At 37.1% G+C, this 21,642-nt stretch overlaps 1 protein-coding gene across 1 annotated transcript in view; it reads left to right on the top strand.

Moving 5' to 3' along the window:
* The first annotated feature begins 1,357 nt into the window (after positions 1 to 1,357).
* Positions 1,358 to 21,642, top strand: part of LOC138043722 (MMS19 nucleotide excision repair protein homolog) — a 35,770-nt gene continuing 15,485 nt past the window's right edge. Inside the window, exons 1-21 of the mRNA XM_068890131.1 lie at positions 1,358 to 1,458; positions 1,527 to 1,575; positions 4,028 to 4,131; positions 4,341 to 4,426; positions 4,562 to 4,636; positions 6,567 to 6,636; positions 6,755 to 6,816; positions 7,388 to 7,451; positions 7,714 to 7,775; positions 8,690 to 8,776; positions 10,944 to 11,018; positions 11,654 to 11,731; positions 12,943 to 12,972; positions 13,084 to 13,140; positions 13,536 to 13,584; positions 13,704 to 13,787; positions 14,946 to 15,016; positions 15,204 to 15,282; positions 17,070 to 17,212; positions 18,743 to 18,804; positions 20,099 to 20,196. Coding sequence (XP_068746232.1) covers positions 1,386 to 1,458; positions 1,527 to 1,575; positions 4,028 to 4,131; positions 4,341 to 4,426; positions 4,562 to 4,636; positions 6,567 to 6,636; positions 6,755 to 6,816; positions 7,388 to 7,451; positions 7,714 to 7,775; positions 8,690 to 8,776; positions 10,944 to 11,018; positions 11,654 to 11,731; positions 12,943 to 12,972; positions 13,084 to 13,140; positions 13,536 to 13,584; positions 13,704 to 13,787; positions 14,946 to 15,016; positions 15,204 to 15,282; positions 17,070 to 17,212; positions 18,743 to 18,804; positions 20,099 to 20,196 — 1,558 coding nt within the window. The 5' untranslated portion in view covers positions 1,358 to 1,385. The remainder of the gene's footprint in view (positions 1,459 to 1,526; positions 1,576 to 4,027; positions 4,132 to 4,340; positions 4,427 to 4,561; positions 4,637 to 6,566; positions 6,637 to 6,754; positions 6,817 to 7,387; positions 7,452 to 7,713; positions 7,776 to 8,689; positions 8,777 to 10,943; positions 11,019 to 11,653; positions 11,732 to 12,942; positions 12,973 to 13,083; positions 13,141 to 13,535; positions 13,585 to 13,703; positions 13,788 to 14,945; positions 15,017 to 15,203; positions 15,283 to 17,069; positions 17,213 to 18,742; positions 18,805 to 20,098; positions 20,197 to 21,642) is intronic.

Raw genomic sequence — 21,642 nt, 5'->3', positions numbered from 1 at the left:
AACTTACACTCAAAGTAAACGGCCTTTGGATAAAAATCAAAGCTCAAAATTTTGCCAGTCAGGTGTTAAACAAACACAATTTCAAAATCTGAAGGAAAAAAGGAAGTGGTTTTTTTGATCACAGGGTGTTGTGAAAATCCGTCCCGGTGTTGTTACCGACTGCTTTCATTATGGTAAAAGAGTAAAAATCAGCACACAGATGACCAAACCATCAAATTACAGACGTTTGATTATAAACCTGAAGTCTTTCCTTTAGCTTGGTACACACCTGTTCCTAAGATAGATTGGAATAGTGACGTTTTTTCTTGTCACCATCAATATCTTTTTTACTTTTGGCAGGGCACATAAAATTTACTTCGCACCTTTGGCGGAGAACTTTCAAAAAAGTGACTTCATAAAGGGAAATTTTAGAAACGTGTGCTGCGCGCGCAACGAGGAAAGGAGGAAAAGAGAGGAAATGGAGGAAAGGAGAGAGAGCCTGGGTTCAAGGTTGACTGACTCTAAAATTCATGAACTGACTATATGACGCGTATAAAAACATATTTCAGCCGCGGAACGAAAAATGTCAAGATGTAGATCATCACAGTTATAAACATTAATTGAGCTGTAATAAAAGGAAGGCATAGAATTTTTCACATTACGTAACAGAGATCAAGTTCGCGAAATAAGCGATTGGTCATCGGAAATCGGGCTCCAGGTTTGTCAAAACGCCCGATCAACAAGTCAATTCGGAGGAATTCTCCTACTAATGTGCTCCTGACTAAACTAGTTAAGAAAATGTGGCACCACCATAAAATTATCATTCCCTAATTTTTCTGTGATAAAAGATTAAATTCCTCCTACTTTTCCCTCTCCCCCCTATTTCAATGCTGGTTAAGAAACGGCCCAAGGGTTCAACAGTACTTTGCACCACATTTATATCAACATTGGTATAAGGGAGAAGAAAGGGGGGGGGGGGGGGGGGAAGAAATATACTTTGTGAGTGCATGTCAAATGATGTTTAAGTTAAGCTGGAATTTTTTCCCAAGAGTTTTGTCCAAAATTGTTCTTTTGAAGGCCTTTGTTTGAGACGCGGGCTGTACAAAGACCGACAAAGAAGCTCGCTCCACTTATCATTATCCTGTTTCCAGAAGCTATTTTAGAACTCTAAACTTGTGTCATATCGTGTCCAATCAGACGTGGTTGGCTTTTTCTCCTCTCTTCGCAGAGGATTAGTATGGGAGTTGTTTGCACTCGACCTAGCCTCCTTCGCACCGAGGACGAACCGAGACCAAGATTGTACGTGTTTTTTTTTCTGCACGCATTTAGGACCTGTATTGTATTGTTCTTCTATGAGAACCGAGTCCTCCCCCGGCCTCAATCAATCACATGGCGAAAAATTTGAAATGGCCAAACTCGCAGAAAAAGACAGTCTTATCGAAGAAAACTTTGAGCAACGTCTGATCGAGATCGTTCAGGGTACAGAAGCTTCGTCGATATATCATGTAAAAGTTTCATCTTCTTACAAAGGTTATTATTTCTTACAGATATTCGTACCAAACGCATAGAACTTGTTACTTTGGTGGAAGATTTGGGGTAAGTGTTACATCATCAAACTTTGTTTTTGTTGACACGCATGGTTGAAAGACGATTGGTTATTTTATCCCAAGAGTCACTGGCTCGGCTTTCATCTATTCAGATGTTTAACTGGGCCGAATAACCACATACGTATCTTGTCTGCATCATGTCCTTAGCTTCAGTTCGTCCCCGAAAAAACGAGATTCATGGATATGGAATTGTCGTTCTTTATAAGAGTGAAGGGTTTTGTGGTGGAATAACTACCCAATGCCCTGTTAACATAGAGATGGGCGACCTAGGGTGGGTAAACTGTTGATGAAAAAGTAGCTTTTTAGGTTTTCATTGCATAATGGCAACCCCAGGGAACCAGCGTACGATGTACCTGCTGTATAAGTGTACCTACAGGTACCTTTAAGCTACATGTATGAGTGACACATTAACACGAGATCCTAGTTAAGTGGTATTCCTTCCTTTGCAGTTTGCCAGTTTGCCAGGGTGGTTGTGCCACCTGGCAGACTTAGCATGACTTGGGCCCCAAGTACACTTCAAGAAAATGAAAGATAACATGTTTAGACGTGTTACCCCACTTGGGCGTGTCACCTAACCCCCCATCTAACTAGGCACAGAGCTTATGATCATCATCTTTATAATTTGTTCATGGTGACAAACATCAGGCATATGAGTAATATATAGATTTAGCCAAACCTAAAAGCAGAGCTCCCATTTCCAACCACAGAAAGCAATATAGTGTATATGGAAATAATTATGCTTCTGCATAAAGTACAAAATTAATATTGTAATTAGTGTATACAGTTTACAATGATCAAACACCTCTCAGCTGTTAGCAGTAAACAAACAAGTCTTGCAAACAATAACCAACAATTTTAATCAACAACTAAAACTGAAATTACATGCACAGTAATCTCTTTCACAACATTTTCCGTTTGACTGATAATCTTTACACCCTCTCTCTTCAGTTCAGAACAACAGCAAAAATCTTACTACAGATTGAAAAGTCAAGCTAAAGAGTGGTAAATTCACTTACTTGTCTGCAATTTCACAGTCAAACAAAGCAGCTCACAACTGGACATCCATTTCACAAAAAGCCAATAAATGTGATTGTTGAAATATGTCAGAATCTCTGTCAACACGAAATTGCAAACGTTTTCAGGCCTTCTTTGTTTTTTTTGCGACTTTCGCAAAATATGTGAGGCAGTAAGGCATGGCGTTCAGAAGAAATACATTACCTGGAAGCCAACCGTTGTAAATTAGTGTTTTGTCTCTCGCTCTATTTCTTTCAGCTTTACGGTGTTCTCCATTGTAATTTTTTGTTCTTCTCCTTCCTCTACTTTTCTCGAGGCTTTTTTTGCTTAAATTTCTCAAATTTTGGCACCTCTTCTCATACTCTTTTCTTCTCTTTAATCTTTATCCTATTGCTCTTCACTAATTTGATTTCTCGCCAGAAAAATGCGGTTTGCCAAGTGCAACGCTGCCACATAATTTCCTGCCAAGGAAAATTGCTTAAACACTCCCGTCCCCAAAGGCTGTCCTGCCTCCCCACCTCCACCCCGACAGTCTGTAAGCTGACGTCATTTACCCATGGGAAAACTAATATTAGTTCTTATATCTAAGTATTCACTTATACTTTGCATCACTGAGGTCCCATGGTGCATGCCTTGTTTAACACTCTTGTTTTATATGTGCATTTACATTAGGTTGATTTTTCTTGAATTGTAATGGTCTTCATTATAGCTCTGAAATGGGCCATTTCCGAGTTCATGTCTGCTTCCTCCTCAAAGTGAGTCTAAGTGCAAAGTTTTTGTGATGGTAATTAGTTCTACTTTACATCTGAATGAAAGCTAATTTTCATAACAAAAACTTCGCACTTAGACTCGCTTTGAAGACGAGGCAGACGTGAACTCGGAAGTGGCCTATTGAAACTCATCGTCCTTATCCTGTTGACTCTTGAACCTACCCTCATTGATGTGTAAAATCAGCTGGCGTTAGACAGAGTAAAATCTGTTATTAAAGTCTCACTCCCAGGAGTCAATGGGTTAAAGGGAACATAGCTCTTGAGAGGTCCCATGATTATTTTATGAGTCAAATGGTCAATGAGTCGATGAGTCATGAGTCAATGAGACACAGTCAATATAGCAATAATTTATTGAGTAAGCCTAAGCCCTCGTTTCAGTGATTAGGCCTAAGCACTCTCTGAAATTTTAGCTTTCATTTTATGGGTTAGGGTAACTGCACTAACTCATTGACTCATTGACTCATGACTCATTGACTCATTGGTTCATTGACTCGTAAATACTTGATACTCAGTTCTTGAGTGAATACATGTAGGTAGCCTGAGAGCAAGCTCTCTCACGGCATGTGCCACACCCCGCGAGGGAGCTTGCTTGCAGGCTAACATGTAGGAGTTTACAATAATTATCAGTTCTGTTCCTCTTGTTGCCTTTGTTTACAGCCCACAACTTACGAGCAGTGATGTAAATGAAAGATGCGTTGGAGTCCATTTTCTTGCCAGTGTCTTGCATCGTCTTGTTGGTTTCCCATTTCAAGAGAAAGAAGGTTTTTTAATAAGTACATGTATTCTAATCAGTATGTTGTTATGAAGGTGCTACATCTGTAAGAAAATGAATACAGAGCTCTGTATTTTTTTTTTTTTGGATTCAAAACATTGGTTCCCCTTATCACATTAATTAACTAGAATTTTTTTATTTATGCTGAGTCACCATTGTTAATTTTACTAATTTTGTTAATTTCTTTGTTCTTGTTAGTGGCTTTGTTTAGTGAATTCCTATGCGACAGACTGAAAGATCATTACAGCATAACTCCTCATGCATTATTTGGCATACTTTCCTTGGTATGGTGAATTAAATATTACTTATAAATGAGTCAACATTTGTGAATAATGCGATGAAATGACTATAATAATAATATTGCATTATTTTATTATTTTATTGAAAATGACATGCACATTCCAATTATTTTCTTACAGGCCACAAATCAAGACCTCTCAGAAGAGGACTGTCTGAAAATAATTCAGACTGTGTTTAAAGAGGTCCACATCCAGGTAACAAAGATTATTATCATTACATGTAAGCCAAGCGTATCAGGTTTGGACTTGATCCTTAGTAGACAAAGGATGTACTCTATCTTTGGTTCCCAAATGATTGCCAAATTTTAAAATTGTTTTGAAAGTGTTGAGGGGAGTTTGTGGAAGTGCTTGACTTTATTAATGTGTCTCTGGTTTAACCCGTTCACTCCTGGGGGTTCCACATTTACAAGTAAAATTTGTCTGGCGTTAGATAGAGTAAAATAAAGACAGTATGGCTGGTTCAGGCTGGCTTGGGAGTCACTGGGTTTTCAGTGACTGATTAACCGGTTGACTCTTGGGGCTTTCCCATTGATGAGTAAAATCGTCTGGCATTAGAAAGAGTCAAATAATGAGTATGTGTCATATAGCCTGTGTAGCAATAGCCTCCCATGCAGATGTTCTTAGGGCTTCATCACGCTTTCCTCCTCCACTAACGTTTGCTGAAACGAAAAACCACTTTGTTCATGGATTACAGACAAATCAGAGAGCATTTTCCAGTTTTAGATAAACTCTTTGTTTTATATGGCATTCTTAATTTGCAGCATGTGATTGGGGTGGTGTAGCAGCTCTAGTAACGTATTATGTGATTGGCTCGATACCCAAGCTGAAAACAAAGCAGTAATTAGCAGCTCTCGTACCCTGCTATTGTTTGGTATTGTAATCAGCTTCTATTGTTTAAGTCTAAGTCATTGTTTCAATTGTTTAGTCTTTTGTTTTTGGGTTAGGGTATCGAGCCAATCACATTATATGTTATGAGAGCTGCTGCATGACTCTGTGATTGGCTATCTACAACACCATTAGTCAATGCTGATTGGTTTCTTTAAATAGAGAGGGAACTGCCGGTGAATAGAAGTGGTTTTTTGTTTTAGCAGACATTTGTGGGGCAGGAATGCGTTCACGACAAAACCCCAAGAACGTGTGATTGGGAGGCTGGTGTAGTAAGCGTTTCAGTGTATTCTCAAGTTTGAAAACCTGGCATGTTCCCCCATGGAAACATTGTTGTTTATTGCTATGCAGGCTAGTTGTCATACTGTAGGTTGTGTCTCTTGGCTCTTGATCTGGGTTCTCCACTTTTTTCCTCTCATTAAAAACCAACATTTTTGTTGATTTTGTGGCATTTGTCTGAAGGAAGTGATCTTTATTCAGAGGATGGGGAGTTTCAAATCCTGAAGTGGAAATCTGAGTTGTTGATTTTCTGCAATGAAAAGTTGGGGCGTATTAGTAATCACTCAAAATTTAAGAGAATTGAAGAGAGAACTATGAACCAATCACTGAGTGAAGTAATGCAAAACCAAAGTAATTCGCTAATTACCTTCAACACTTGAAATTGAAAATCGCTCTATTAATAATCACTCAAAATGTAATTTAAACCATTCACATCTCAAACGCCCTAGGACGCACCCCATTGGCGAGTAAAATCGTCTGGCGTTAGACCTGTAGAGTAAAATCTATAAAAGACTCAATTTGAGGGGTCAATGGGTTATTAAACAGTAGGGACTAAATATGATTGATCAGAAACATTAATTTTGACAAGAGCTTTGTTCTTTTCCCACCTGGTATTCCATCATTAAAACAATTACCAGTCCCTGAGTTAAGTTGATTTCATTTTTAAGTGTTCATATAACACTTAATTATTCACATGTAAATTTGGAGTTTGGGGATTACATTCTCCATATTAATTTTTGTCTTTAAGATCATCACCATTATAATCTAAATTATAATTATCTTTATGTTGTTATTTTTTGTCAGAATTATTTGTATTTTTCTTACAGCTTTTATAGACTACAATAATAATAATAATAATAATAATAATAATAATAATAATAATAATAATAATAATTGTATTATTATTACTACATAACATTAGTCTGTCACCTTGTGTTTTTTTTTTGTTTTTGATGAACAGTCTTTGCTGAAGGAGGGAAGATTTATTACATTTAATTTGTTTGCTGTTCTATTAAACAAGCATTTAAAAGGTGAGCTAAGTTTCTAGTTGCTCACATTAGTCAAGTGGATTTTCTTCTCACTCCCTCAATCATTGCTTTTCATTAAGTTGTGTTTTACAACCAGTGTTCTTGATTTCTAAATTTCCAGTTCTTGTGACCATTGGAAATGATTTTGTCTTTGGTTTTATTCAAGCTGTTGATGGAGAAAAGGTCTGTGGAAAGATTTGTGTGTTTTGGATTTTGGAATAAAATGGGGCCATTTCAGATAAAAAGTACCATAAGTCCATTCAATAACCTTTTAATCAAGTCTATCTCAGTTACCGGTACCTATTATTGTGCACATTGGGAGGAGCAAAGCAACATGTACATGTAAGTTGGCTTGGGTTTATCTTTCAGAACTGGAGATCCCAATTTTGACCTTCACTGACCTTAATGTCTGTTTTGACTACAGTAGGAAATACAATATACCTCTTACTTCGTGACTTTGAGGGCTGCAAAGCTTATCAATGTTACGCCCCATGAATTTTTTCAGTTTGCGCCTACACAAATGAGCTGTAAAAAACTGAACTTAAATACATGTAATGCAAGGAATACCGGTACTTTAAATAATTTTTATAGGCAGTACTTTATATTATTTGTGGCCCCCTAACTTGGTCAATCAGCGTGCTACAAAAGCTTTTTACCCATAAAATTACACTGGCAGGGGATGAATGTTGCATCTTCTGGCATGTACTGCCATTGATACCATCTTCAAACACTGTAAGCTGTTATTTTATTGTAGGACCCAAGAAATCTTCTGGTTGTCTTTGATCTTGTCAGAGTCATAGTTAAAAACTTTTCAATAGGTAAGTACAATCCAAACAGCGAGGAAACTTTAAATTTCCTGTGAATTCAGCTGGTGCAGCATGATTTAATTTGATTTGTGATACACATGTTTATTGAAGTTTGACCTTGAACTGAAATTTTGCCTCAAAAGAAAGAGTAATTTTAAACAATAGTATAACTGTTGACTGCTGGCACACAAAATTAATCATGAAATGAATTTTGCTTCTGGCCATTCTTTTTTTCACATGCATGTTTCTTCAACAATGATTTCATTTGTTGCAGATCTATTTGTTGAAGATTTATTTGAAGTAACATCTTGCTACTTTCCCATTGATTTCACACCAGTAAGTGTTTTAAACCTGTACTACTATTATATTTGTTTTGTTGTACATATGTGTTTATTTTTGTCAATAAAGTTCCTGACTTCATGTTCTCTAATGAGTAAGCTGCCTGACATGTTTTACTTACTAGTTTTTGTTCTGGAGGCTGAAGCATGGCTCATAGCTTGGAAGGACAACCCACACCTTCCAGACTTGACAGAGTACATGTACCTACATGTACGATCTGCGACAAAAGTGTTGAGACAATAATTATCTTTCATTTCTTAATCTACTGCTAACTTGACGACTCATTACAGGACTCCTTCCTGACCCCCATATCCCCCCCCCCCCCCCAAATTCCCCCACCAATGTTGGTAGTTGGTCATGTCCGAGAAGTTTGAGGTATACAACATTGCTCAGGGGTGGAGCCCTGGGGTTTTTGTTGATGAGGAGGGAATTTGTTGTAACATGAAAGAAAAAGTGTTTCCTATCCGAAAAAGTAGTTAAGTATCTCAAGGTATTTTGTCACAGATTGTTGGTCCAAAACCAGGTTGTGATGTCATGGTAGGTTTGACTACAGTTTTTTCCTTGCAAGAAATATTTTATGGTGTCCTAAGAGGCAAAAAAGGTACAAGTGAGAAGTACACAAAATCAGATGAATTTGAAAGATTGGCCTGTTAAGGAAAGTAATCAATATTTCAATATTACAACTCAGCTTGACTCCCTATAAAGTACTTGGTGAACTTTGATGGGTGTGTGTCTTTCAGGACTTTCAATTTTGAGTTTCCTGGTCAAAACAAAGCTGAATTCTAAAAAAATATTCTGAACAAGGCTGTCTAACCTCTATGTAGGAATCAGAAGCATAAAAATATATATGCTGCATAGGCAGCAATCTTAAAGTATTAGTGTAAACTTAACAAAACAAGTTTTTCTTTCAGCCTGCAGATGATCCCTATGGAATAAAGAAAGATGATTTAGTGGAAAGTTTGCGTAAATGTCTTGCAGCCTCAAACCAGTTTGCTCCGGTAAGCTGTTGATGCAAGTATTTTCCAGTTTATCATAATCTGGATTCCATGAAAATCTGTAATATCTGAATAGCCCTGTTATTGTCCTAAGATGGTTTACCCCTGTATATTCATGAATTTTGAGTTGCTAGCATAAGACCTTTTGATTCAAATACAAGTATTGGTCAGTCTTTTCCTAATGGGATTGTACTGTTTTCATATGTTTTTTCAAAAGATTTTACTTGACCTCTTGCTGTGCAGTAATTACAGCCTCTAAAGACTGTGCCCCTTTTCAACTGAAGAGATTGACCTCCTCTTCTGGGACTCTCCTCTCTGTTTTATGTGGGTTCTTTAAAATCCTATGTGATTTATTGTAAGGAATGACTTATTATATTTAAAGTGTTTTGAGGTAGAACCTGGGTTTAAGAACCAAAGACATAAAGTACATGTAATCCCATCTACTAACTATGCCAACAAGTGGCGGTGTGCTGTGGTTGGTTGTGTTTTACAAAAGACACAGAGACACATTCTGCAAGGGCATGAAAGCTAATTAAAGAGATTAGTGAAGGAAAAGTGGGAAAGGACAAACAGAGATCAAGCATACCAACCCCTTTCCTTTGTAGTGTCTGTGCCATTTTGCTCACACAATGACTTGTTTATAGACCACTTGGTCTACTTAATCCTTGATAATGATTTGCTCGCTGCTGCTGCTCGCACAGCTTTTGGGCAGTGGTCTCAATATTCTGAACCGCAAAAAGTTGAACTTTTTCTGTTTGGCTCTTCTGACATGTCAAATAATGAAAATGCTGAAATTTTCTTTCATGTCCAGCACTTTATAAGAGAGTAAACATTTTTCCTTTTCTTTTTGTGGTCATTATAATTAACCTAATTAACTTAAAACTTTCTTTTTTGACTTATCTTATCTGGTAAGGTGAAGTCTGCTACGAGCCTAGAAGGTCCACCAGGCCGGCGCTTACGGTATTGCCGGTTTCTGTAGCATGAAGCGACTAGGAGTGTTTCTCCTCCCCCCTGGATGGGATGCTCGCAGGGTTACCCCCAGCATTAAATTCACCGGCACCCATTTATACATCTGGGTGGAGAGAGGCATTGTGAGAGTAAAGTGTCTTGCCCAAGAACACAACACAATGTCCCCGGCCAGGACCAGAAGCCAGACCACTCAATCTGGAGTCGAGCACACTAACCTTGTGGCCACCGTGCCTTTCATGTCCAGCACTTTATAAGAGAGTAAACATTTTTCTTTTTCTTTTTGTGGTCATTATAATTAACCCAATTAACTTAAAACTTTCTTTTTTGGCTTATCTTATTTGGTAATAGTTTAGTTGTAAACCCCATGTGATGAGCTCATTTTGCTCTTGGGGCAAACATGTAGATAAATGTGTAAATGAAAAAAAGAAAAAAATGAAAATAGTCCGTCTCAATCGGTCAACACTAATGGCCATCCGTCAAACTGACATTGGACATTTCCTTACAATTACATGATGCAATATCCCATCTTAATAGGAGAAGCTTTGAAGACGGTTAGCTTTTACTTGTTTTGCTGGGTACTACTATGTCAATACTCTAAAAAATGCAATTTTCCAGGAGCTTGTCTTGTTAGTCTAGTGGGTATTGGAATATGCAAGGAGAACCCATCGATCCGGGTTCAACACTTTGGCTCGCCTAATCTGAATGTTCTCTGGACATTGAAATGTTTGTTTCTTTGAAGTAGACTTGAAGTCTGAAGTAGATTGTACGTCATGTAAGTTGAATAAAAAGGGAAATGTTGGTTTGAGGGATGGCAATGAGTGTTGACCATCTCAATCATTGTTAATGCAGCGTATTCCAAAATGGCCACCATTTCAGTATTTGTTTGTTTCCATGCAAATCGACCCTTATGGCCTCGTTCAAGGTTAAATGTTCTTTTGAATTTTACGTTTGAAAGGGAGCCCATAAGGGCTAATTTGCATAGAAACAAAAGAATACTAAAATGGCGGCCATTTTGGAATAAGGTGTATTGAACAGTTTTTTTGCTGTCAACGCCTTTGTTATTATCAGCATCATCATTTAGAATAATTACAATAATATTTTATTATTATTACAATAAGAATGATTATAATCTTGCATGTGATTAAAGTAAAGCAACCCAGGTGTGAAGTAAATCTCATTCTTTTTCTTTTTCATTCTGCAGCTCTGCCTGCCACTTCTGATGGAGAAACTGTCTTCTGATATCGTCAATGCGAAAATTGACTCTCTTTTAACGTTGGTTAGTATTGTATTAACATTGGTTAGTATTGTACAATGTGCTGCAGTTTTCAGTGTGCTGCTATCACTTTGCATAATAATAATATTATTATTATACACTATATATTGATAGGAACTTTAATACCATTATTCATTGGGTAATGGTAATGAATCTGATCCCATCAATACGTTGGCTAACAGTCGGCCCACAGTCGACTGATAGTTGACCGACAGTTGACCAACAGTCGGTTGACTGTTGGCTGACGTGTTGGCCATTGTGTATTGCCATAAGACAATCTCAGTACTACCAGTAGTATCCAGTCTTTGCTCGGCCAATTACACCTGCAAAAGAAATAATAGCAAAAAAGCCTGAAAAAAAAGTGTGCATATTGACCGCACCTTTTCGTACATCATATCTGATCATGAAGTTTCCCCTGGTTCTTTTTCTTAACATCAACATCACTCCTGTCTGGGGATACAGATAAGTAAGTTATGTCACAGAAAGTGTCCCCTATACTCTGCTCCTTACGTTGAGATAAGCAGCTGCATTTTGAAAAATGCTCAGTGCTGCCTTAAGTTTTGTTTGTACATTTTGCTCTTGCATGAGGTAAAAATGCTACAGCTACATGTAAAAGGTCTGTTTTTATGTTCTCTCAGTCGGCTTGCTTGGAGGTGTATCCCAGCACTTACTTACTTCAACATGTGGGACAGCTGTGGGAAGCTGTTCGAAGAGAGGTGAGTTCTGGAAAGTGAAAGAAAAATTATTATTCGTTTAGTTTCCTACAGTACTTACAGAGATAGTAACATTGGAGTATTTAAGGCAGTACCTACTAATTCAAAGATATTTTTGCCCTGGTTTATAATTCTGCAGGAAATGTAGATCTTAACAAGTGTTATGGAAATCCAAAAAGAAAACTGGCGGTAGCCAAGCATTTTTCAAAGATAATTCATGAATAATGTTTGTAAAGAACTTTAAAATACAAAGCAATGAATGGCCTTCTTTCTCAAATTGAAGTTTCATTATCTCTCAAAAATGCATGATTACCCCCAATTTTCTTTCTAGATACCAAGAATACTTTATACTAAGATATACTTTCTCCGGATAGGAAACCTGAGTATCTCGAGATTCGCAAGACGTTTGCACAATAACAGTAGTAGGCACCGTCCTTAAAGGGGCAAACCACCTTTTGCTATATGAATAGCTCTTTGGGCCATAAGTATATTTCATATCTTGTCAGTGGGCTGTCAGGACTGTTGTACCTGTGAGCTACACCACTAAATTAGTCAAGATTTTACCCAGTTTTGACCTAAAAATAGCAAATTTAGCATGACAGTGCCCCTTTAAGCTTCAAAAGTTAGATGACCAGTGGAGTACAAGTAATAAATACAAAATACATGTATAGGCTTCCTGAAAGAGCCTGTTTTTGTTCCTACTGGATTCATCTTATGTAAGAGTTGTGCAATGCTGTTCAAACTCTTTGCCAATAGATGAGCTTGAGAACTGGTGCCATCAGAGGTCGGTAAGGGCCTGTGGAAATACAAGGCATGGCAGGGAGGTTTGCATGACTAAGTGGGCACCAACCAGCACTCGCCTAACCTGATACTTACCTTGGCTGGACTTATTATGGGGTGGGAATGGCTGGGTACTAAATTTTGCAAAGTAGGTCCTGACCAAAGCAATGATCATTAAAGATCAGCAAAGCAAGCAAATGCAAATATGGTGACTAAAGCTCACAAGCAACCACATGGCAGGGGTCATAATAATATTGAGGAGACTGCTTGGCACATTGATTAGCCTAAAATAATTACATTTAGTCACATTAAACCCTTCTTCTTATAATAATTATTATTGTTATCTTTAAAAATATGTAAATAATAAATAAATTAAGGTTTAATAACATGTTGTTACAGTACAGTGTAACTGCATGATATGATTGTTTTTTTAGATTTTTTCTCCCTCGAATACTGAGTTGGAGGTAGGTGTTGAGATGTGTTTAACTAGTTAATGCTATAAATTATGTAGGGTGTCTGAAAGTTGTTTAATTTGATATATGTTATTAATATATATTTACTGTAATCTTTCACAGGAAGCCAGTCTTAAGGCTACAACAAGCACTGTCAGAAATCTTAGTCGCTCTGTTGAGGTACGTTGCTGTGAGGGATTGGGAAATATTGTAAGTTGTGTTAGTTTCCAATTGGACCAGATCTTAATTTACTAGTGGTTGACTACTACATGTATTTGTAATAATTATAATGAAACAACCTCAAAGGCCAAGTGAGACTGGTGCAGTGGAAAATAAATTACTATTGGCTCTCATTGTTTATGCCTTCCCTTCACTTTACTGTACGTAATACTACTGTATTCACCTGGCTAGTGCATGAAGTTTCAATTAAATTCTTTTTGTTGTGATTTTACTGTTCACTGTGGCACAAATAATTTTGAGACAGTTGGGGCTCTATCGTCATATACTTATAGATGGAAAAACAAGATGAACATTTCAGATACTAATTACCTTATTTCCAATTTACGCTCCTCAAGGGAAATACCAAAGAGAAATATGAAGAGTTCCTAGAGATCATCTTAGACGGCAAGTCAACAAAAAATGGAAAAGTGGGACTGCAAGTTCCATGTTTCTTTTGAGCTTTTTTAAAGTAAACATGGTGGTTAATTTCAAAGTTTTATGCTTTAATTTCCATTGACTCTTAGACTGTAATCACCTGACCAGCTCAAATGATGTTAAACTGATTAATTCTTGTGGGAGAATACTGCAGGCTGTTGCTTTAGCAGCAGGTATGTAGGATTAAGTTTTGACTCCTAACACACCAGGCTCCACTTATGAGTAAAATCGTCTGTTGTTATAGATAGAGTAAAAGAAGTTACTGGGTTTAATTCAATGCCAGGATATTAGCAACGAGAAGCATGGGCTGACACTGTTGTACTCATGGACTTTGTAGCTTTATTTACAGTTGATTGTATCATAAATTTTGTACATGTATGCTTAGGGATTGAAGGTTCTATCATTTTTTAGTATCATCCAACTAGTGGACTGATCGAAATCCTGCATTTTGATCAGCTACACTACTAGAGTACTATTAGTAATAGTCCTTGAGTAGCGAAAAGCGTGACGCTTTCTTTCGTTTAATTCCCAATTAAATATTTCTTTAGCTTGCATTTGCTAACAGGGGCGCAGGGATGGCACAGTGGTGAGAGCACTCGCCTTCCACCAATGTGGCCCAGGTTCGATTCCCTTACTCTGCGTCATATGTGGGTTGAGTTTGTTGGTTCTCTACTCTGCACCGAGAGGTTTTCTCCGGGTACTCTGGTTTCTCCTCTCCTCAAAAACCAACCTTTGACTTGATTTGCTTTCATCGTTAATTTCAGTTTACAGTGTCCCCGATTAGTGCTCCAGCGCTAGAACGACTAGACAAATAAAGTTACTTTCCTTTCCTTTCCTTTTCCTTTTCTGTCTGACTAGTTGGGTGATTCTAAAACAATTAATTGTTAATTGTTAATTGTTAATTATAGATCTTAGATATTATACTGTAGGTACAGGAATGACTTTCTTTTTTTCCCCCACAGGAGGTGATTTGATTCTTATTCACATTGAATAAAGTATTTCTTAAGGGAGTATCTTTTACCTTGTGGTTGAAAGAGTTTCTGAGCATTCCACTTTTTGTCAATATAACAGTTCCCTCTTTCATTGATGGCACTAATTGGTGCTGGCTGCCAATAATGAAAGTTCCTGGATATCACAGGCAATCAGCCAAAAGGTGTATAAAAGTTATAAAAAATGGGTAAAATTTAAGAATCCGATCCCACCAACGCGTCGGCCAACGCGTCGGCCAACGCGTCGGCCGACACACCACCGACACACGACCGACACGTCGGCCAACACACTACCGACAAAAATGTCTAGATTTCAGTTTTTTTCTTTTTTCACTTTTTCAGAACCTGTTTGCCAGAAAATTATTGACACAATTTTTCCTGTGCTTTTTGAGGAATTAAAAGATATCCAAGAGGTATGCTTGTTAATTAGTTACATAGGTGCTCACCTTTAGGGAAGCACTTTTTTTGTTGATTTTTTCACCAGGTTATTAAACTACTAATATTATTGTGAATAAGGGTGTTCTCTGACTATCCCTTAAATTCCTCTCTTTGTTTTGAAATAACTTTATCTGGGTAGTTTTTCTTTTTTGGTTTTTGCAGGTTTCTCACAAAAAGATGTTTATCTCAATCATTGACAATCTCCTCAAAGCTGCAGAAATATTTCACAGAGAACCAGCTGGTAATATTGTGAACTCTGTAAATAATGTACAAAATCTAGTCTGTTTCTTTTTCAAAAGTGTGCCAAGTCATTTAAATCAAAATTCTCCCCAGCATGGGTAATTAAAAATACCATAATTACAACTTTTTGAATAGCAAATGCAAATTAATGCAAATTCAAGTACCGTAATTCCTGGCCAATAAATTTTACCCACACGGTGCATTATCCGCACCATTAAAGATAACTGATTACCTGCACCGGCCTATATTACCCACACCCCAAAACCAAAGTAAAATCATTTCCGAACTCTCCAAAAGGTGTGAATGGCTGAATCTTCGGCTTACCTGGTACTCTGAAGCATATGACATTTTTGATATTGTGCATGTACATGTATCTGTCAGAAAACGTCTTGTGTTACGTAATGCTACAGGTGTATGCAATTTCAAGGTGCCTAACCTTATAATATAAGATTCATCAACTTCGAATTCTCTCGCATCATCTCTGTTCCCAATTTCGGATGCAGCCTCTTTTGATGCTCCGAAGCTTGTACTCAAAGTTAAAACGTTGGCGTGGAGGTTGGAGTCAGGCAGGCATTATGACTGAATTTTGTTGAAGCTACATGCCTGAGTAACTGATACACTAACTGAAGAATTAAAACATTGTGACTTGTTTGAATTGATTGCTATTTATACATGTATTAAACTTGTTACTGCTTTCTTCAAGTCTAATACACAAATGTAGAACTTGTGTGAAAGAACTACTTATAGCATTTTTCTCAGAAAGATTGTTTTCATTCATCTTTTTGGCAAATTGACGCTTAAAAAGGAGCCAATTGGCGGTAAATTGGGTGAAGGGACCTTGTTTTAAAATCCCACACTTACATGTACTAACGTACCATTGACAGGGAAAATGCAAAGAATTTTCACATAACTTGCATCTTCCAATTACCCGCAGCAGAGCTAAATGTTTAACATAAAATTTACATATTACCTGTGGGTAATTGGCCAGAAATTATGGTAACTCACCTCAGGTCAGTTTACGAAATATGATCTCATGATCTAACCAGGGATAGCCAGGGATAACCAGGGATTCATCATTATAATACTAAAAACTCCAACTCCTTTTACTTATTTTCTTGTAGAACAAATATCCGACAGTTTGCAATAATTATTATGCTTCCAAGGACCTAAATTGTTTAATTCTTTCAATACAGAAATTCAGAATGCTGACAGTTTTTCTCAATTTAAGTCTACACTGTAACTTAAAAACTTTCCCTTATTTTGCTTGTTTGTCTGTGTTCTTGCTTTTTAACCTAAATGTGCTTACAAATTAAATAAGACACGACTAAAATTATCATTTTATATTTGTATAATTTTTCTTGTGGTGCCTGTAGCCCGAATAAGCCCTAATGGCTTCTATATGGGCATCCTCGCCTTTTGCTTTTCTTTTATTGATTATTTAATATCTCTTGTAGTTTAATATATATTTATTTTGTAATTTAACATAACAAAAGTGGCAAAAATAAACTGAACTGAACTGAGCTGCCTGTATGCGACACAAGGTGTTTCTTAGAAAGTGGACATTTTTGCTAGATCAGTTACAGTGATGAGGTTTCTGCCAGAGGAAAAATTGTGTTCATCCTGTCAGTTAGGATACAATTTGAGAGTACCGGTAATAATATTAGTGTTACCCATGTTACTGTATTGCACATTCATTTCACAAACTTGTCAGATACAATAATTAATGCTAATGCTGAAGATCTGGTCTCCCATTAATGTAAACAAAATTAATGATTATTTTTTTTGCAGAGAGTCCAGTCTGGAAGTACAAGGAGGTGCTCTCTGCAACATTATTTTCATTTTTCTCAGAGGATAATTCTTCTCTCTGTTGTGTGGCAGTACATTGTATTATGGCTCTTCTTGACTTGACAGGACTTTTGTCTGAAAAGGAGGCAAGTTCTAGATGTTGTTGCCAGCTATGTTACAAACTATATTCACTCTGCCATAAAAAAATTAAACCTCATATGATTCACAAACAGTTTAACAGTTTAACACGACCCCACAAGTGAAGCATCGCTTTAAATATTTATCGTGTATAAATAAAGATTATTGATTGATTAAAGATTATGTCATTTGACTTGAACCCTTGAAAAAAAACACATTAAGTATATACCATTGTTGAATGGTGTGTAGTTACCTATATAAACCCTTTCAGGCAGCTGGTGTGTGGGCTGATAATGTCTGCCGCTGAGAGATCGTCCTCAAAATTTCACATGTTTTGCCCTCTCTCAGCCACACACATTATCAGCCGACATACCAGCAAGCCAGGAAGGTGTTTAGTTATTTTATAACACACCATTGATATTCGTATTGAGCAAAAATTGTTTGTAAAAAACCATTGATGTGTGATTAACGTAAGCAAGTACATTTGAGTGGTTTAACTTTATTTCCACTGTGATTGGACGAAAACTAACAAATTAACTGTCATGTGAAAATAAACTCTTGCAATGCCCCTTAGATAAAGAACTTTTTACCTTACTGGTTTGTGCTTTTCTGATGCATTCCTCAAAACTTGACCAGAAAAATTCAAGTGTGTTGGTCTCTGGGAAAAAAATCAAATCCTTTTAATTGATGCTATGAGGGCCAATGCCAATGCAGATGGGGCTCATCGTGTGATAACCTTCCAGTGCCTTTACACCACATGATGTAAAATAGCCAATAAGATCATGCAAAAATGAATGGGTGGGTTTTTATGCTTGATAACTACTATTAATTGAGTGAGAATTAATATTCACTTAACAAAATCTAACTGATTTTGAGTGGTCAGTGTATTGGTGTACCACCATGGTGATCATGCTTAAGTTTTTTCAGTCATAAGCAGTTGCTTATCCTATGAACGCAGATGCATTTCAGGTAGTAATTTCTCCTCTTTTTGTGGGAGAGAAATGACTGGCCGAAATATGTTGTGCTAACGTTTGCAGGCTAGCACTAGTTACAGGGAACTTAAGCAAATGAAATTTTTGAGTAATGGATGAAGACTAGTAATGGTTTTGGTCTTATTGGGTAGTTATTCCACCTAAATTATTGTCTTTAAAAGAGTGAACTTTCTGATTTATACAATGTAATAGTGTCAACAATTCACTGTCAATAATTTAATAGTGTCCATATAAAGGAGTGGCTACCTCTCCTGCCTTTTTTTTGAATACACTCATGCAAGAATGGCTTGTAAAAATTTATATGCGGATTAACTGCCTTAGGAAGATAGGGGTGGAACTTTGTTTAAAATTTTTCCATGACCATGAAGTGATTAGAATTTAAACATTAAACACGAGAATCAAACAGCACCTAGTTGTAAAATACAACAGAAATCATTATTGCACAAGTTTTTACAGTGGTCTGTGTGCATCCATGGATGTTGACAAAAATTAATGATCTGCACATGCCTGGGCTGTCATTTTGTGGTAATATTTTTATGTCATCAGGTTGGGGTACTTTCTCAGCATCTTACCTCTCTGGCTTTGTCAAACAAGGAAGCTTCTCTGAGGTACAGTCAATTTGAGAAGGCTATGTTTTTGTGTTCTTACTTAACCCATTGACTCCTAGGGGTTCCCCATTGACGAGTAAAATCGTCTGGCATTAAACACAGTAAAATACTAAGTCTGGCCGGTTTAGACAGGGTTGGGACGCCAGAGGGTTAACCCATGCACTCCTCAGGTGCCCTAGGACACCCCCGGTTGACGAGTAAAAGTCTCACTCCCAGGGGTCGATGGTACTCTTTCACTGCTGACTTTTCTACCGTCAGTGTACCCCATGACTGCTGCATTTTTTCGCAACATAAGACACCAGAGAAACCACTCTCAAAGAATGACCTATATCTTTTGTTCTATTGACGCTATTACGATAATATTTACAGGACATGTATACTAAGAAATTTGCCATTGTTTGAGCTATCTTTATTGAGGTGAAAGCACGGCCTAAAACAATGTGATTTATCTCAATAAAGAAATACACTAAACACGCATTACTTTAGGACACTCTCTCGTGTCGAGTATTCTCGACATCTGCAGTGGGAGTCACGTAATCCTATGTCGAGTAAACTCGACAACAGCACTGAAAGAGTTAACTATGATAAGAACTTGATATTGAGAGGCACCAGTTAGGCTCGATAATATTTATGTCGGTCCTGGCCATTTGTTGAATATTAGACTCAGAGTGAAACTCCTGAGCAGAACCTTAAAAGAACTTTGAGCATTTCATGACATGTGAAGCAGCAGACACTGTATCTGCCTAGAGCATAAGCTGTGGGTGTCTTTGAAAACCCCCAATACCCCTATCCCCCCTATTCCCCCCCTAAGCCCCTAAGCTCAGGGTCTTAGGGGTCTTTGTTTTCAAGACACCCCATGAGCTGTTGCAGTATTAGCCAGGGTACAGGTGCAGCATGGCTTTGGATCCTGAGGTTTCAGATGTATATTCTACCCAGCTGGAGTTGCTGGAGTTATTCCTAGTTTGACTCTTCGATTTCACTTGTGAGATTATAGGCAAACGCTTTTTTTCCTTTAGGCCAGTCTTTCATGATGGTCTTGAAAGCTTTCTCCTTGAGAGTCTTAAGTGAATTATGTTATATGTAATTATTAGTATTAGTGATTATTTAATTATAATCATCATCATCATCATCATCATAATTATTATTATGATTATAACAATTTTGTTATTACCGGTAGTTATTAGTATTTGTATAATTATAGTTAATTATTAATTGATAAATAATGAATTGTTTTATGTTTTGGCTTTCTTATTTTGTATAATCTTCTGCTTAACATTAATGGAAATGTTTTTAGCCAGACCAGTCTATCTGCATTGTCACAGCTGTCCAGGACACATACTGGGATCGTTCAGACAACTCTACTTCCCTTACTGCAGATACACCTCAAAACAGGTACTTTGTCAACTGTTATGTCCTGGAAGGTTTGGCAAACAAAACAGAACTTGACCAAAATGTAGTGCAAAGCTTCAAAATAATCAGTTTGTCAACAAGTCTGCAAGTCTGACTGGCAAATAGCCACTGCTTAAATCCACATGAGTCTGTGGTTATACTAAAGTAATATTAATGTTAGCAATAATGATAATAATTATCCAAGCCTTTAGTGATGGATACATAAAGGTACAATCATAAGCAGGATGCCAATTTGGATATTAAAGAAGCTGTAAGCCAGCAGCCTTAAATTCTGTATAGAGCGTATTGGAGTATCGAGCCTGACTTGTGAAATTAACCCGGAGTGAGATCTTCATGGGAAAATCTCAACAGTGGTCTTTGCATGTAGCGATAGGGAACTCAATACAGCAAGGCCCGAAGCTTGAGATTTCACCCTTAGAAAATAACTTTTTTGATTTAATTATTAATGCATGCACTTATCAGTTCACTCACTGTTTGAAACTGCACAACTCAGGTGAAGTAACACACATGTCAAAAACCCTTGCTTTACCTTTTGTTTATGTTAAATTTGCATAATGGTAGAATAGTGCTTTTTGCACTTAGCCAATCACTTTTTTGCACTAGCCATATAGTAAAGTAGGTTAATTTTTAAGGTGTAATGTGCTTGTGGAAAGGGTGGGAAACTAGTTGCTTGGTGATGGGCAAGTGTAGTAAGAGTAATAGTTAAAAGTTATATGAATTTGCAGAGGTATAAATGTAAGCTGTTTAAAATGTTTTGGTTCACTATCACGCTAATTAATAAATTAGTGTAGAGGCTTTACTTATTTTTGAAGCATAAGAGCCACACACAAAGAATAGATTACCATATGCATAAATACCTATTAGAAGATTTAGTGGCTAATAACAATGGCAACAACTTAACAGCCAGAATGTACAAACATATGCCATATGTCACATGACCAAGGCAAATACAGTCGAACCTCGATTATCCAAACTTTTTCTCTGGTCCCAATTTTGAATTGAACATTCATTAGTCATGATCAAGATCCGTTGCCATATTCTTTTTAAAACTACAGTGTTAAAAAGTGAAGTAAAGACGAATTTCTTTCCTTTTCAAAAACCAAAAGCAGCGCTTGCATGCGTCGTAACCAATGGAAATTTTTCAAATGAGTTCTGATTGGCTTAGAGTTGCTTTGTTGCTAAGAGAAATTTCATGCTCTTCATGTGTTGGCTCGTTTGGTGGGATATGCGAAGTAAACAAGCTACACAGGGTCACATGTACAGGTATTCACAATAGAGAGTGAAGACCATATATAATCAGTTTTTGTTCTTCATTAATATTCATGTTCTCGATTATCTGGGCCCTCAATTATCCTGACTATTTCTCCTAGTAACCAACGAGTAATTGATCAGTACATGTCAACTGCTGTCATATTAATTGGTCAAAAG

The sequence above is a fragment of the Montipora capricornis genome, chromosome 3 (genome assembly GCF_036669925.1).
Source record: "Montipora capricornis isolate CH-2021 chromosome 3, ASM3666992v2, whole genome shotgun sequence".
NCBI lineage: Eukaryota > Metazoa > Cnidaria > Anthozoa > Scleractinia > Acroporidae > Montipora > Montipora capricornis.
The sequence above is the reverse complement of the archived record's forward strand: the minus strand, read 5'-3'. Positions and strand labels throughout refer to the sequence as shown.